Source organism: Seriola aureovittata, chromosome 21 (assembly GCF_021018895.1).
Source record: "Seriola aureovittata isolate HTS-2021-v1 ecotype China chromosome 21, ASM2101889v1, whole genome shotgun sequence".
NCBI lineage: Eukaryota > Metazoa > Chordata > Actinopteri > Carangiformes > Carangidae > Seriola > Seriola aureovittata.
Genome location: NC_079384.1, coordinates 11,259,276 through 11,277,430, shown reverse-complemented (window position 1 = coordinate 11,277,430; position 18,155 = coordinate 11,259,276). Strand labels below are relative to the sequence as shown.

The window sequence follows — 18,155 nt, the reverse complement described above, 5'->3', positions numbered from 1 at the left end:
TGTGTAGGCTGACCAGCGGTCTGTAGAAATTCCCTGTTTTTTAATTGAAGACCTCAGAAAGCAATGCTCCTGCCCACACATTGTTGCTTGTGGTGCAATCACAGCAAGCACCCAAGTCCATTAGTTTTCATTTGGATGGTTCAGTAAGACTGGTTGATTAAGTCCAGGCAATTTGCTCGTAGGAACCCTCATTCTCTCCTCACCCCTCCTGCTTCTCAGCCCTCTGCCACCAGCAGGGTTGTCGTTCAGGTTAATTTAATCTGGTTTGTTAGAAATTTTAGCGGTTGTTTATTATGGCAAAACTTTGCATATGAATGCTCTTAGACATCTGACTGTATTGGTAGACTTACAGTAAATATTCTGTTTTCATTGTTACTAACCCATGGAAAACAATGTAATGTATGAGTGGCAGAGTATCTGCAGCTGTGTCCACAGGGACATGGCTTATTTCATAAATGTAAAACAAGCTATTCCTTTCCGAGCCTCATCAATTCTCATTGAATGAGGGTGAAGGGGACTCTGCTGTTTAAAAGAAAATGTAAATCTGGTGATCTGAGAATTTGACTTTGAGGCTGAGGTGAAGGGAAAAGAGGAGGGGGAGCTCAAATAGAGGGAAAATACAGCTTTCAGTTCTCTCCACGCTGGTTCAGCTTTAAACAAATGGTTCTATTACCAGCTGGTCTCCTACAGGCCTGGTCATTTATACCCATTAAACCTGCGTCTTATCACCCATAAGACGCTCTTACGTGTCTCCATCCACCAATTGTCTATAATCAGCCATTTAAAACAGCAGCGGAAATTTCTTTTGCGCCTTGCTTCGGTCTGACGGACAGGCAAACGAGCCGGGAGGAGGAGGGATGGGGGAGGAGAGAGGAATATTTTCTGTGGAATGATGAATAGGCCAAGTTGAGTGGCTGACTAACAGAGATCTGTCTTAATCAGAAGTGATTTGTCAGAACAGGAGCTCTGCGGGGTCAGGGCGCAGGCGATGAATAAAACAGAGCCTGGCGGAGTGAAGAAAGGCCCCAGAAATCCACCCTGACTGCCCACCACAACTCATACTCATGCAAGGGGAAGGGCCAACGCATGGGCTAAGTCAGGGTGGACTGGGATGGCCCAGCTTCACCCTGCCCAGAATATTACTTGTTTTGGGCCTTTTAAGTGCTTAGACTCTTGAAAGAACAGGCCAGTTCCTCTCTTGCTCTGAAAGGGTACGCTGCCTATACAGTGTGCTGCTGAATCAATGTGCAACACACAGGGTGGAATGAAAATTTTAAAGACAATGCACTTCCTCTGAATCATACTGACTCTTTTTGAAATCCTTCATTACCCATCCTGTGAAGTAGCAGTTACTGTTTGTTGATATTATCATAAGTAAGCTGTCATAGCATCACTGACTCCCCAGATGCTTGATGCCCCCCCTGTGACCCAGCAGTTGGCACCTCTTTATTTTGAGCTATAGCTCAGTGCGAAGGCGCTAGCCTCATGGCCTGTGGGCTCAGCATTACAAATACATCCCAGTGTGGGTACAACTTTGATGGAGGTGATGAAAGTGTGTCACCAGGCAGTTGTAGACTTGAGAAGTCCTTAAAAAAAAAAAAAAAGCTTCTCTGGAAGTGTACAAAGGCAGGTAACTTTATTCACCTGGGAGTCACAGGTATATAAGTTGACTGGTGCACTGTGTATGTGTATGTGTATGTATGTATGTGTGTGTGTGTGTGTGTGTGTGTGTGTATGTGTGTGTATGAGAGAGATAGAGAAAGAGAAAATGTATGGTCTAACATTTATCTGGCTCCTCCTTACTTCCCCTCAACCCTCCCATGGGCTTCCATACCCCGTTTGTTGGAGTGTGTGGCTTGTGTCCGGATATAAGTGTGTGTGGTAACCTTCAAAAAGTGGTCTCAACTGCTTAATGAAAAGGAGCTGTGCTGAGCCTCAGAGCACACCACTGTCAGGTCTTGTACCCTTTCAGCTCTGGGGACAGAGGGAGCAAGGCAAAAAACGCAACACAGAAAGAAAGACAGGGGCTCTGAGACACTGTGTAACTGCTCTGAAACAGCTCCTGTAAAATAGATGATGCCTCCAATTAAATGTGTCCACAGACTGGAGAAAGTTGAGGGCTGGACAGGTTTGGATTGTACCATATTGTCGAGAGCCAGGCCTCGTGGACATGGCCTCTTCATGGTATTTACATTTTACACAGAATTATAAATGATTAATTGAGCCTTTTCTTTATGGAGAAAATAAGTGAACCTTTCTGTTGTTTGAAGTGTTCAAAAGTAAGACTGCAACCACAGATTATTGTCATTATTGATTAATCTGCCAATTAATTATTAGGTCTGTAAAATGTCAGAAAATATGAAAAGTTCCAAAAGCCTTAAAATGATTGATATTGCTTATATGTCTGACCAACCTTTTAAAATAAGAACTAAGACTGAGAAAAGCAGAAAATCCTCACAGGTATGTAAGCTGGGACTGGGAAAGTTTGGCATTTTTGCCTGGAAAAATAACTTAAAAGATGAATTGATTATCAAAGTTGTCTATAGCTGATTATTTTTCAGTTGATCAAGTAATCGCAGTAGCTCTATTTAAGAGTCAAAGTAGAGAGAAATGTTTCATTCCATCTCTGTTAAGCTCATTTTATGGTGCTTGTTCTAGCATTACAGATTACATTACTTCATGTACTAGTAAAGTTAATTGTCCAGTAAATATATTTTCCGACTACCTTATCATTATTAACAGCACTGTGACGTGTCGAGCTGAGATAAAATAGATCTGAACTGTGCTATGTCAATAGTGTGACCATGGATTTAAAGGAAAGAATTCCTAGTCCAGACATTATTTCCCTCTTTAATTTGAGCCTTCAATTTTTCTATACTAATCCTTTTCTACAGTTACATTAGAGGAATGAGTTAAATTAAGGCTCTCTGGTGCTGGTGTGAGTGTAATGTAATGGAATAATGGGCTTGTTAAATGGACCTTTGGGGATGGGGATCTTTAACAAGTGAGTCAGAGCAAGGCCTCTGGGCCAGGGTTATTTAAATTGTTAATAGCTGTTTAAACAGGAGGGGAATATTTTACACACTAACGAGCAACAAGTCAGGGACTTTAACACTAAGTCTTTTCCCCTCTCCTGCATTGTTTTTATCAACTGTACATTTTTAATATCCCCTATATTTTTGTCCTGGTCATACATTCTGTATTGTCTTTATTTTTCTGCAGTTAAGAATACTGCACAAACCTGAATATGTTATATGTAAAATCAGAGTCATACAAGCCAACATGCAATTTAAGGTCAGCGATTAGCAAACGTTCCCAGAAGGAGACCAGTTCACTGTATTTCTGAACAGTTATTGACAGTTGTAGCGTTGAAGGCTTGTCTGCATCAAGTATATGATGATGAAGGAAAGCCTGTCAGCCTGTAGATTGTTACTTGTGGAGCCTTTCATTATTCTTCTACATTACATTATTGTTTTTAACTCAGTATTTTGCGCCATGTGTTGCCCAACAAGTTTTCTTTCCCAGTAATGAAGTTTTACACAGACCGCTGGACAGCAGGACTTAAATAAGATGAATGGAAATGTAGATACATGCCAGAGAATGAGTAATGCAAGCGAAGATGCATGATAAAGACAACAAACGCCATACATTCCTTCGGGAGTTATGTACAACTCTAATGTCTGACTGTTTTGGGGGAAACCCAGAGAGGGACGATGAGAGATTTTGAGAGCTGAGAAGAGACCTCTGTGGCCACACAGCCAAGGAAAATGTTTGTCTTATCAAGCTATGATGAAACTTTTTTTTTAGTCAGTCAGTTCAAGAGTTGATTCTGTCAACTGCAAATGATTTTACTTTCCTCTCACCATGGATGTCCAAAGAAAATAGCAGTATTGAGCAGATAGGGCGTCTTCAATGTAGTTCCATTAACCTATAATAATTTTAGATTGCTAGAATTTGCTTGTCATCTTGTGTAATTCCACTTCACTGTTGTTTCTGCTCCGGTGAATGTGCCCTTTTTCTCTACAGAGTGCAGAGAGGTCTCCCTCTAAATCAAGGTTGTATATTGTAGCTCTCTTCTGCAAAGGCTTAAAAAAAATGTTGTGGTTTTAATCAAAAAGACTTACTCTAAGTATTAACAAATTCATTTTGTCCAAATTTTTCTTCAGCAGCTGTTAAGATTTGTCAAGGGCAACCATTTGCATGAAGACAGTCTGTACAAATACTCAGCATCGAAAACATAAAGTAATAGATGGTTGTACTTACAGAGTTCTATTGAAAACCTTGGTTTCACATCATTCTTTAGCCAGCACCAGCACTGTGCTCTCTCCAGTGCCCTACAGTCGGCAGAAACCTGAATCCACTGCCATTCCGATTGAAAGGGAGCTCATTGCAAAGGCTTTTCATCATTTCTCTTCCTCATTTCTTTTCTTTTCTTTTTTTTGTTTACCTAAATGTTCATGAAACCATGATTGTCTTGCAGCACATACCTTAACATAATGTGTGTAATGATTGCTCAGTACTTAGACTAAGATTATCTTATTGTCTTTGGAGGCCTTTTCTTTTACTGCCTCATCCATCTTTTTACACTTTGCAAACCTTTCCAATAATGCACTTGCCAAAAAACAAAAACTGCTGCTGCAGTGCTTGTCACAGTCATTTATTTGGAAAAGAAAGCCACAACCCTGACAGAGATGGATAGATGTGCTTATTTGTCTCTTTAACAGAAGATTTCCGCTACAACTCCCTCTCTGTTTATCCCTTGTTCTTCTCCAATGGGGACGGGGGAGGGCTTGTATTTTTATGGTTATTAATACCTGCACTCAGTCTTTTAATCTGCCCTATTTGTCACATGTGACTGTCTGACTGCACTGTTTAATCTGGGTATCCTTCAATCTGTCTCGTCCCAGATTAGAAATTAATGAAGGCAGGAAGAGACACATTTGAGTCAGTTACAGTGTAGGGGGGTAGGATGGGATGAATGGGAGACGAATGTCGTTCATTTGACAGTGCTTTCTCTTTTTTCTACTTCTCCCTGATCCCCCTTCTCTGTCTCTCTCTCTCTCTCTCTATCTTTCTCTCTATTTCTCTCTCTCTCTCCCCTCTTGTTTAGCTGCCAGATGTAGCCCATTTTTACACTGCTCCCCCCAAACAGGCGCTCAGCACGTGGGCCCTTTGGTGTGCGGCACCTGTGTAGTGTAATACAGTCAGCAACTGCGTTGTTTATTCCGGATTTGTTTGGTGCGCTTGAAAGCCTGTCTTTGATCCATGCAAAGATTCTTCACTTCTTTTCCTTTTTTTCCTGATTCATCCTCTGCCTCCCTCATTTTTAAACGCTAATGCTGTAGCAGTATGGTTACATTGATGGCAGCAGTGGGTTTCTTTGGAAGGGGGGCGGGAGGGTGCGACTTATTTAGTTTATCTTATTATTATTATGTTTTTGGCTCCTTTTTCGTCCCCAACCCAAGGGACAGGAAAATGACAGTGACCACTGACAAGCTTGTCAGGTGCCTTGTCAGGGATGTTTTATAACTGTGCGTTAATGTGTTTACATCTACAACTGACGAGAGGCATTTAAAAAAGAATGGCTTAATGAATATTGCATTGGCTGAGTGGACCCCACTGGCAGGCTGGATGCTGGGGTATTGTTGTCTAGGACTTCATGTGTGTTTACTTCAGCTTTTTAAGACAGTTTTAAAAAACACTTCCCATAGCTACAGTATTCTACTATGTGCCCGCCTGAAGCTCCTTCTCGACTGTGTTGTCTCTGTACGCTGTACAGTTAGCGTACAAAATATTACACTATGGCTATGTTCACAATGTTTGCTCTTTGCATTACAAAGGCTCACTGAGTAAAGCCAGGTGAAAAATATCATATTATTTCCACTTCAGTCATGATGGTGAGACATAATTGAAAGAGACATAAAGATGGATAGTGACGTGACTTGAAGTACAAATCATTAGAGGCCATCTTGTTGTGGACATTCCAGCAATATAGCTGTGACAGTTAAATGTTTGCAAGTGTTTTAAGTATTATGGCTCTTCTTTTTTCGACCCAGTTGTTTCAAGATGACTTTCATGGATTTCCCTCCTAATTTTGCTGATAATATCCTCTTCCTCACTTTGTGTCTGCTCGTCTTGCAGAGCAAGTGGGTCAGGAGATTCTTGCCAACCTGCACACTGACCGTGAGAAGATCCAGAGAGCCAGAGAAAGAGTGAGTACACACATGCCACCTGCACACACACACACACACACACACACACACACACACACACACACACACACTCATCTGTCTATTTTAACAAGTGTTTGTGAGACTATAAAGGCGTTACAACTGGTTAACAACATTGACAGCATTCAACACTTTCCGCATGGTTTGCTAAGTAAACACATAAACGCAAGTCTACACACACAAAAGTGGGACACACACTGTCGCGGGTATGCTTACGCTTGTTCACACAAAATGTCAGCAGAATGGTGTTGACAAGGTACTTAATGTGCTTATTTATTGATAGCACTGTTCTGTATTTAAGTAGATATTTTTAGTCAGTTTGAATTTTAACATAATAAAATATCAAGCATTTTTTGCCACATCACACAGGAGCATGCTCGTGGTTACATATTGTTGGTACCTACAGACATTTCTCCAGGATTTTTCCCCGCCTGAATGGGGTTAACTTTGCCGGTTGCCATCCTTCCTCACCTACCTTCCTTTACTTCTCAGCACTCCTCTCCGGTTTCCTTCTCTCCTTCTCGCTTTCCCTCAGAGAGAGCCCCCCCCCCACCCCCAACCCCCACCTCACCCTGCCAATCCTTCGCACTGCCCCTCCTTACATCCAGCCAGCCGAACAGACAGGTAGGCAGAGACAGAAAAGACCAAACACAGGAAGGGGGCCCAGCCCTGTCGGCCCCCTCAATGCAGAATGTTTAAAGATCACAACATGGCAGTGGGCCTCGCACAGGCGATTTCAAAGGAAATCAAACATCTCCTTTCAAAACGGTCCACAGTGTCTACTGAGAGTACCTGCTCTCTTTCTTTTGCTTTCTCTCTCTCTCTCTCTCCCTTCTGCCCATGAGTCTTCTTTGCTCACCCCCCCCCCCAACACACACACACACACACACACACACACACATAGGCCTTTAAAGGCAGTTTGTGGGGCAAAAGTAAAGTAAAAAGAAGCAAAGACATAAAGACACAGGGTGGGAGGGCTGGTTAGCAGCTCTTTTGCATTAAAAAGATGGGAGCAAATAGAGTTAAAAAGCATAAATGCTAAAACACAGGAACATAGACACACACACACAAATGTGTACACACACACACACACACACACACACACACACACACACACACACACACACACACACACACACACAAACAAACCCAAACCCCTATGCTCAGCAGGAGGTGTGGCCTTTTGTTTAGCTTTTATGGTACAAATAGAAGTCAATGGAAGGTTTCAACACTGGGTCAAAGCAGTATACTTCCAACTCTGAAGCCCCAGAGTGATTTAACCATTCGCCGGGCTAGCTCATCCCGACAGGTAGCAGGGGAGCACGTTTTTAATAATTGTTCCTTAAAATGAGTAATTTATATGTTTGAATCAATAATTCAAGTGTATAAAATTATTGATTTGAGGGTAGGAATTACTCATTTCAGGAGACAAAATGTGCAATTTGTGTACGCAAATTATTAATCTGTACCCCCAAATGAATATATCCTGCACTGCTAAATCATCCTCTCAGATTACTAAATTTGTCCACTCCCCTCTCTCTTGATCAGTAGCACAGCTTCTCTCTGTATGTCATGATCTTTGCGTTTTGTGATCACCCATCTGTAGCCACAAATTAGGCACCATGTATTAAGTCATTTGACGGCACCTCGCACCGACAACATAGCTGCTAGCCTGCTGCTTTGCCTCTCTTCTCTAACCGACCACAACAAGCTATAACTTTAATGCCAACTGTTAGGATAACTTCATACTATTCATTTAAGGCAATTAAGTATTGTGATGGTATGGTTTAGTCATTTGAGAGCACAGATTATTCATATAAGAGGATTAGTTGTGTAGTTTGAGGGCACGTCTTTATCTTGCTCAGTAAGCTTAAAAATTTTAATGCTCAAAAATTATTACATCTTACTTTTGGGCTTTTTTATCCTCACTGCTTAACCTTTTCCTTTTTCTTTCTTGAATGCCCTCTTTTGGCACTTGATAGGTTGAAAGGATATGGATCAGACACTATTTTAGAATTTTTCATGTAAATGAGCTTTATTTTATAATAATGGTGGTATATGTATTTTAATCCTGGAGAATGACCTTAGGTGTCTATGGAGAATTTTCTTTTTTGGAGCTGTACATGAAAAATAAAAGGTAGGAGAAACACATTTCTCTCTTTATCCCCATACAGGCTAACACAGTTAATTTTAGACAGTCAGCTGCACTGAAATTTCAGTTGGTCTCCATTTCAGGTTAAGGAGGAAAGCATGCGATTTGGTGAGAGGCAGTGGAGAGAGGGTGAGGACTGAAAAGAAGGAATGATTCAGAGAGAGATGTATTTTGGGAGAAAGTGTGAACTATCTAGGGGACAGATCTGTGGGTAGAGTCAGACATCAGGCAACTGCAGGACTTGTTGTCTTTGCCAGAGGGCCCAAACCCCAGGTCCCCCACCTCCTACCCTGTACCACATGTATCCTTGGCTCTGGCAACCTGCATCGCACCAGCCCAGGCTGCCAGAGGGTAGGAAGGAAAGATCGGAAGAAGAGGAAGAAAGTTGCTGTAAAGGAGGGGTGGGAAGAGAGGGTGAATTGCAGGCAAGAGAGATGACTGCAAGATGAGCCAGAACAAACAGGAAAGAGGGTGATGCTGGAATGATGGTAGAGAACAGGGAGGTTGGAGGAAAAGATGTGAGAGTGAGGAATTAAAAAAAGGAAAAAATACGATCTAACAGTATTTAACTGATGAAAACATACTGAGTGAGAATGACTCTGTTGAAAAGCAGTTATTATCTCAGACAGAGATGAAGATGAGTGACCCCCTGCTGACTTTGGAGAGAAACTCTCTGCAATGACTCTTGCCCACACTCCCCCATCATCCTTTAGAAACGCGACTACAGGTGGACGCTAGTGGCAGCTCACTCAGTGCAATGTCAGCATTTTTTTTTTTTTTTTTTTTTGCAGTCACACTCGCATCTTGTTGGCAAAATCTCTGCCAATTCCCCTCACTGTGAAAGCCCCTACACCAGATAAAGTGAGTGGAATGAAAACATTCCTATGACCCCTGAAGAAAAAAAGGCTGAGAGAAAGAAACGAGAGACGATGGAGCAAGAAAAAGGAAAATGTCCAAGGCAATTAGCCCTGGGTAGCCATGATCATTATTTCAAGTGTGCCTTTAAGGACCCCCTATGTATGCAATGTAGATCAACAGTAAAGGCCCCCTTTCACTGTTTTTGCCATACAATTCTAATGTTTGTTCTGCAGTAAGATAAGCAGAAGGCCATTACAGTAACATGTCCTAATAAGTGGGAATCCTTGAAGTTACAGAGAATTTGTATCTACAAGAAAAATCAGCTCATGGTGGCTGTAGTTTATACACATAGGGACCTAAAATTAATAAGTAAACATTGTTTTTTATGCGTAGAGGGGCTAAGTAAATGTAAATATGTACAGTATGTAAATGTATTTCTGTCTCGGTAGATCTAGTAGCTCTAGAAATATGTTTAGAAAGGTGGCTTAGTGTGGGGCTGTCTCTAGATAGGTGAACCAGTAACCTAAAGATAAAAAAGCAAGCTTCTAATCAAAGGGTCTCTGATTCATCTCTCTGGCTTGCAACCAACTTTATGTTGAAAGATAAAGTGTCAAATCTTAGAGGTGTCTTTTTCAAATTTGCCGCTGAGCAAGGTTTAAAAAGAAATCACTTTCCCTTCTTTCTCTGTCTTTTACTTTTATACAGAGGTGCTCAAATGTCGATATCTTGTGTGTATTTTGTGGTCAGAGCAGGAGTCAACGGAGTAATATTCTTTTGTAGTGTCTTCATAGTCTGCGTTTAATAACCTTGAGAGATGTTGGATCAGAATGGAAACTAAAACCTGTCTTTCACCGCTTCTGTCTTCCCAGCTGAGAGAAACAGACGCCAACCTGGGCAAGAGTTCTCGCATCCTTACCGGAATGCTGAGAAGGTAAGAGGCAGGTAGGGACATTGTTTCTGCACCTCTCTGTGTGTGTCATGCTCGAACAGTGCTGTGAGCTTGCTCCAAGTCATCACCATCTGATAAAGTTTGTAATTAGATCAAAACTTTCCAACTTTTTCGTTTCCATTTGTAATTGGTCTTTAAACACTGTGTTGCTGTTGGCCACATTCCTTTTACCGCATTGCTTTACACAGGCGGGGCTGGATAAATAAACAAATGAACACACTGCAGTCCATCACCTGTAGTCACTAGTAAAATTGTGGCCAGTTAATCTTGTCTATTTCAGTGGAATTTTATTTGGATGATATTTATCAAGCAACTGCTGCACAAGGTGCATCTGTGATTAGATGCGGTGTTTGGGTATTTTTCCTGCAGTATAATCAACTCATATAATTTTGAAGGTCATGTTTTCTTTGAGAATTTCATTAATTCAGATTTTAATAAATTCTTATTGGTTGAATGTTCCCATCAATGTCACACTTACTGTATGTCTGAGCAAACAAACAAACTAAACGGTGTGAGCGGCTGTTCTGTTACTCGCAGTGGTGTTGTTGTTGAGTGCCTGAGTAGACTGAGAAGAGAGTAGCCCTGCATAGCATCCTGCAGGAAATAGCTAGAAAAGACCAGTGCGTACTGTACATGTCTCCATTCTTGTCTTCTCTCTGCCTTTGTTTTCCAGCCCATATTACAACCCATATTCAACTTGCACTCTTTGTCTCTCTTGCTTGCTACATCATGCACAAGGCAGACCCCAACAATCACACAAACATGAGCATTCATACGCAAATGTTTCAGTAGTCCTTGCATTATCTAATGCACTGCCTCCTAATACACACATACACACATGCACGCAGTCACACAAACGTGCACACACACACATACCGTAATGTCTTGTCACATCTCCATTTCATAAAGTGCCTGTGTGCCTACCCCTGAACCGTGACGCCACGGTTTTGTTTCTCGCTCCCTCTTTCTTGTTTTTTTTTTTTTCCCCCTCTCCCTGTCGCCCACTGTGGATTTTGATTAAGAGTAATATGTAAATGACACAGACTAAATGTAAAATCCTGGGGCCAGGAAGGAAGTGCCAATTGAAATAGATGCTTCAGTGCCCGTAGACAATTTGGAGGGCGGCTCACAGGGCGGCCAGCAGTTACTAGAGAGGGAAGGCCTGAGAAGGGCTGTGATGCCGACTGTAACCAATATTTCTGCATATGTCTCCATTTTGTCAAGTCTGATTATGGGAAAAGGAGGAGGATTGTGGGGGGGGGGGTGCGGTCAACTCGCCTGGCTTGTCACCCAGAGCTGTCCAGAAATCATTCATCATTCCCTCCTCCTTCCTTCTCTTCTTCCCTCTGCCCCCCTCTGGAGCTGAAGTAAATAACACACACTTATTTCAATATTATCATATTAATGTTAAAGTTCAGCTGTCACCTAATGGGAAGACTTAATCAGACGTAGCATTTTAAGAGGCAAGCTGCCACTCCCCCCCTTCCACTCTCCAGCCCCCTCTCTTGACGTGCCTTACCTCCTCTGGTTAGCGCCCCGCTCAAATCAGGATTTATGAGAGCTTTCCAAAGTGGGGCCCGGCTGCGAGCCTCTTCGACTACCACCCGCCTTTCTGCTTGATAGGAGCAGCACAACATACGCCCCCCTCCTTTCTTTAACAAAAAGTCTTTTTTTTTCTTTCCGTTTCTTCACTGTTTGAATAAAAGAAAGTGTGTTTTGTTGTAAGGCTGTGGGCTGGAAACGTCAAATCTGAAGTCATTTATAACCAGAGATGGAGAACTGAGAGCAAAAAGTAAGTTCAGGATGGTTCAATGATATCCCACCCCCACCCGCTTTCAGGCAATTCTTCCTCATTTCCTCACTCATTTAATTATTTGGCCCCCTTGGTTTTCTGCCTTTTGATTAATTGTTTATTTGTGTGCCATGTCAGAGCAATTGGAGTTTCTCTACACTGTAGAGAAAGAGGTGGGGGTGTTTGCTTTGTCATTCTCTGTAACATCTATAGAACATTTTGTAAAGGACTTTTATACTTACGTGGGAGAAGTAAACCTCTTCTGTTTTATTTTTGTAATCTTTGCACTTGTGACACAAACCAGACATGGATACAGATAGTCATTCATGCACTGGTTCATGAATATTACATTTTTTGTTTTAATTATTTTGTTGGTGTTCCTTTTGTTGGAATGCAGCAATTAGCTAAATTTGAAAACCAATGTTTTGTTTTTGTTCAAGCCAAGAGTTTTGGACAATTGTTTTACATCAATACCACAGAGATTCAGACATCTTTTTTTTTTTTTTTACTGCTGAACTGTAGTAGTGAGCATGATCCATGCCAGACAAGCAGACTTAGGTGTGTAAGTGTGTGTTCCAAGATAAATGGTGTCCTTTTTCATTGTTGTTGTATTTTGTTTTAAACTCACACCTCTTCTTGAAGTGCCTTTATGGCATGGTGGATATCACCCCAGCTGAGAAACCATTAGACACTCATTATGCTAGCTGTCAGGGTTCAAGAAAGCAAATTAACTTAAAGACTCTGTGAATATCACTTATTGTAAGAAACATTCAGAAACGCACACATCTCAAATAGCTGTTGCTTTGTTTGAAAATTAATCTTTACAAATGTCTGCCTGAGAAACTCATCATTTGCCAAAGAGGATAATTAGTATAAAACACTATTTATAGGTGTTATTGATTGGCTGGGTTGTAGGTTCCTAACCAGTGTCAGAGACGTAGACTCTGTCTCATGTCATCTCTCCATACATAGTGGATGTCAGTGCTCTAGTGGTGGGCATCCAGAGCATCCACTCTTAGTTCATTTTTAATTCACTCATCTGAAATCCTTTGGGTTTTAATTATACCATGACAGGCACTGTGATCCCGATGAGGCAGAATGGCAATCCTGATATCATATTAATATCTGTGATCATCAAATAATTATCATTTTGTTTAAAGCTTGGTTAGGACCGCAAGGACCAGACTAGATCAGGTTCACAGATATTAGATGAACTCTCTGGCGTCACAGAATGTAAGTATCTAAACTTTATTCTGTGGTTCTCCTGTCAACTAATTGGTCTTCAATTACTCCTCAATTTGATGGAGTTTGATAGACATGTGGGTTTGGTACAGATAGCACGGGATCGCTATCCCAGATTACAGAAGCCACAGACCTTTTTATAAAGTAGGCTATCTGTTCTTTCCATTTGACACTATGGCTTCTCGTAAATACAAAATGGCCCTGTGACTGTACTGTGCATTTTCCTGCTGCTATGCTCAACATCTCAAGCATCTCACCCACCACGGTCAGAACAGTTGGGAATGGGATGCAGCTCCAGACCCAGTTAGGACCACTGGGGTTCCCGGCAGCTTCACGGAAGGAGGGGGGCACAGTGAAGGGCAATGAAGCAGCGAGGACGAAGGGGGGAGGATGTATATTTTGAAGCAGAGGGGTTGTCTGCTCTCGCTGGCAGCTGATCCCACATGCAGGTGGTCGACTCAGTCGCCAGGCAGATCAAAAAGTCAAGGCCCCGGGTGGACCTCCCTTTGAAATGGGAATGGGGCCTAGATATCAGACAGAAAACATAAGCAAGCTCCCAGCCACAGAACAGCTACATATTCATGGCTGAAGCTGGCAGTAGCGACGGGCAGGCGGGATGGACACAGCCTCAGCCTTCAGAAGAGGACTCATGCGTACTCTGGACACTGATTAAGAGATCAGCCCATGAGCCGGGTGAAGATGATGCTGTAGCTCACAAGCTAATGCACCCGCAGAGTTACCAAGACACTAACTTCCTTTCTTGAGATGTGTTTTGACAAGCTGTCTTAATGTGTGGCTAGGTTCATTTCTCTGATCTTACACAGTAGTTACATGTGGCAAGTTCAGTGCAAATATAGTAGAGTTAACAAAGAACAACCCTTTGAATCCTGTTATAATGTTGATCTTTTACTGAAACGGAAATTTAACCTATTCATATGACTAATTGGCAGAAAAAGAAAAGGTACAAGTCATCCTTGCCTATGGGGAAAATCAAAAGTTATTCATAGGAAACTGAGAGTCCTTGTTTGCTCGGCTCAATAAACCAACCTGTAAACAGTGTAATGAGCCCAGAGACTAAAGTGCATGGCCTCCGAGAAGCATCTGGAGAGGGGAACTTTTGATTCCTTACGATCTATAAGTATCGTCTCACTTCTGTATTATTGGCAAACATATACTCTCCCTCCATCCGACTCTCTGGAATATTAACTACTGGAATATGTAGGTCACATAATTAATGGAATTCAACTCTCCCAGTGAGCTGTGGTGGGATCGGAGTCTTGGGGCCCTCTTGAAGTCTTGTTATGAAGTTGAACAAAAAGATTCGATTTTTTTAATTGAAGCTGAAAGATGGGACAGATTGCAGTTGAGATGTTTTTCTTTCTCCCCTTTTAATTTTTTTTTTCTCCTCTTTTCATTTATTTATTTATTTGTGTTGCCCTGTTTTAGGACAAAACGAGCAGAGGAAAAATGAAGGGGGAGAGAGGAAGGGACACACTGGGCTGTCCAGTGGCACAGTGTCAGGCTTTCCAGCACTATGTTCTAGCTATGTATATACCTACCATTACATGCAACATGCGTTTACATTTATCATCCATATTCCTTTATTTTTCTCTTATTTTGTTTCATCAGAATATTGGTGTATACTCCATGTCTATGACATTGTGTAAGACGTGTTTGCCCTATTTTACATTCTATTTTACTTTGTATTACAGCTGAACTCATCACAGTAGCCATAGACGAGCTTCGTGTTTTTTGTCCCGAGAGTGGCAGATCACTCCCAGTGGATCTCACTCTCTCTGATCTCCTCTCCATGTTGCTGCCACGATAATTCCATGTTCTACATTTAAAAACATTCCCTTTGCCTTGCAATTTGTTCAGCCTGGCATCATTACCACCCCACTCAACCCCCTACTCCCTGCCCCCATATTGCTGCATCCCTCTGGGTCAGTCCTATCCCTGGCCTTTCTGCCCCCTCCAGGGAAGCATTCTGTGCTTTTTATGTCCATTCTGTGTTTTAATTCTGGCAAAGGAGCAAAGTGCAAATGCATGATTGTATCTGTCCACTCCGCAACCTCTATCTAAACTTTATACATACCAAGATGAGCACAGCTGCTGTGTGCACGTGCATGCATGCACATTATGGGAAATTCAGTGGATTAAGGATATCATATTAGCCTACTGGAGGAAGATTTACTTATACTTTTATATACTTTTATATACTTTTTTGGTGTTAATGATGGTAGTTCTTACCTTTGGTGGACAACTAAGTAGTACAGAACACCTTGTTGTGCTTTGAGGCCCATTTGATCTAGTAAGGAAAGAAAACAGGTTTCTTAGGCAAATTTATGCCAATCATGCTTCTGATCATGCACACTGTACACTTACTGGCCACATAGTATGTACAGAACAGTGAACACATTTGCTGTCCGTGCTCTTCCATGGACATGGACGTGATGAGTACACTGAGACTCTTACCTCCACTCTCCTACAACTCATACTTGTGACATTAGAGTTAGAGAAATCCTCTGACATTCATATGACATTTTTCCCATTGGAGATTGCAGATGTATACATCCCTTATGAAAGTATGTAACAGTGGGTTATCTTATAGTGAGGGGACTCTTTTTTATAAGAGAACATGATAAAGAAATCATTTTGTTATTAAACTACAGTTTTATTTTTATCAAGCTATTTTTGTTTTTTGTTTTGAATGTCAGATAAGTGTCTTTAAAATCTGCACTTTTTGCCATGTTTGTAGATAGGAAATACTTTTTAATGTTCTTGTGTGTCTATGTGTGTGTGTCTGTGGCTACAGGCTGCTGCTGGGACAATGACAGGGTGCGCCTCAGCCTCATTACTCACTGCTCCTGAGCCAAACAAGCACCACTGCCACCTCTCTCTCTCACTCTCTCTTTCACTCTCCCTCCTGCTTTATCTCTGTCTTTTTCTCTCTTCCTCCACCTCGCCCATTAGAGAGTGCTGATGGGATGTTTTTTGCAGAAAGGAAAATATATACACACACACAAGCCTGGGCTGTAGAGGAAGGGATTGTTGACAAGGGCAAAGACGTGTTGTTGTTTTATATAAGGGATGCATTTGTCTGTTGAGGACTGACTCGCTTAACTGGCTGCCAAAGCCCCCTTTTTCTCCCAACATATCTCCCTCTCTCTGTCATCCGGCTCATGGCAGGCCTCTGTTTTTTGATAGATCAGGACATAGTTGAATTGTAATTATTTCAAAATGTGGTGGTGAAGAAATTCTTCAGATTTTTTTTAAAACCAAAGTCATGTAAAAAAAAAAAAAAAAAGAAAAAAGAAAGTCAAAGTTGAACATAACTAGCTTAAAGTGTGAATGATTTCTAAATTCACTTTAAAATAGATGCCATCCGCAATCAAAGCACAACGAGCAAAAACTACATATGCATACATAATTTGAGTGAACCTGCTGTATCAGCACAAATAGCTGTCACCTGCTCCCTGAACTGTGCATCGATGCTGAACTTCAGCATTCCAACAAAAAACACTTTTTGCACCATCACTTTCCCAAATGCTCTAGGGTCAGCCAGCCACGACGTTGAGGTGATGCTTCGTTCGACCTCGTTCATCCCATCCTAGTTGATAGAGCTTCTTTTTTTCCCCCTCCTTTAACCCTGACAGACTGTCGTTCTGACGAGATGACTGGAGATCAGTGGCGCTCTCATCCCTTGAAGTGGCTCCAGGTGTCACTCCAAGGGTACCCGCCCTGTTTGATCTGCCGTAGAGCGCCTGTCGGGCCACGGCACCCTCTGATTTCCCCGTCAGAGGGGAAAGAGGCTCTCCTGTCCAAAAGTTCCACTGCTACTTTTGAGTGACAGCAAGGGAGAGGGATTGGCGGCCATAGAGCAAACCGTAGCTGTAACCATTGGGGAATGGACTCTTTCCTGTTGTCATTATTTCTAGCTCCTGTTTAGCAGCTATAGAGAACCCTCTCACGCACCCCCTCTTGGGAGCATTGTATAGAGGTGATCCTGATTTGATATGCCAGGCCCCAGCAGTCCAAACAACAGAAAAGGAAACAAAATAAACATCAGATGAAACCAAACCATTTTCACTGATCACGCTGCGGGCCTTGTCTTAAGAGGAACAAAAAAACATCCTCTCAAACATCTTCAGATGCTGTCCAAAGGAGGTCCCTGTCATCACTGAAGAGCTGCACAAACAAAAAGGACAGATGAAACAAAATGGAGGAATGGAGGTATATATCTTTTCCGCAAACATAGATGCCTGTATCTATCCTCCCTTACGTTTTTCCCCCACCTACTGTGAGCTTCTGTAGAAATTACAGGTGAGATCTCAGTCTGTGGCAGGGCCTGCCTTTCGTCTAGAGGGAGCAGGGGGAAGGGTGGGGGGGTTTGAGGGGGGCGAAAAGACTGAGGAGGAGAGGAAAAAGAGATTCATGCTTTGCAGTACTGCTGTGTTGTTTGTGGAGCGCACTCTTCCCTTTGTGTGTCTGGCGATAACTTATTCAGCACAGGGCCATTCATCCAGGGGTTGAGCGCGGGCGTCCGTCAAGACGGAAAATAATGAGGCGACAGCAGCGCAGAGGATAGCTTTCTCCCTCTGCCTAGGTCGCACTCCCCCCCCCCCTCCCCTCCTCCTACCCCGCCTCCCCCTTCTCCATCTCCTCCTCCTCCTCCTAGCCTCCCATTATCAGCCGATTTAAATAGATAATAGGGGGCCTTCTTCAGGACATTTTGAAGCAATTAGAATCTATCACATTGTCTCTTCTCTGACTGTTGTTCCCTCCCAGCAAGCCATTGTGCATACTTCTTGGCATACTATGCAACAGCTGCCTGGAATATTGTGGAATGCCACAGCATTACTGGCTCCCAGTATGTGTGTCAGGGAGGAAAAGGGGCTATTTTGTAACCTATATCTTTGCAGTAGGCTCCAT

General features: G+C 42.3%; 1 protein-coding gene across 4 annotated transcripts in view; it reads left to right on the top strand.

Moving 5' to 3' along the window:
• vti1a (vesicle transport through interaction with t-SNAREs 1A) overlaps positions 1-18,155 on the top strand; it is a 115,539-nt gene that overhangs the window by 67,557 nt on the left and 29,827 nt on the right. For 2 of the 4 annotated variants that reach the window (XM_056365393.1, XM_056365392.1), the window contains 2 exons: positions 6,142-6,212; positions 10,110-10,182. In XM_056365393.1, coding sequence (XP_056221368.1) covers positions 6,142-6,212; positions 10,110-10,175 — 137 coding nt within the window. In that variant the 3' untranslated portion in view covers positions 10,176-10,182. The remainder of the gene's footprint in view (positions 1-6,141; positions 6,213-10,109; positions 10,183-18,155) is intronic. The other 2 variants (XM_056365390.1, XM_056365391.1) reach the window with 1 other exon arrangement.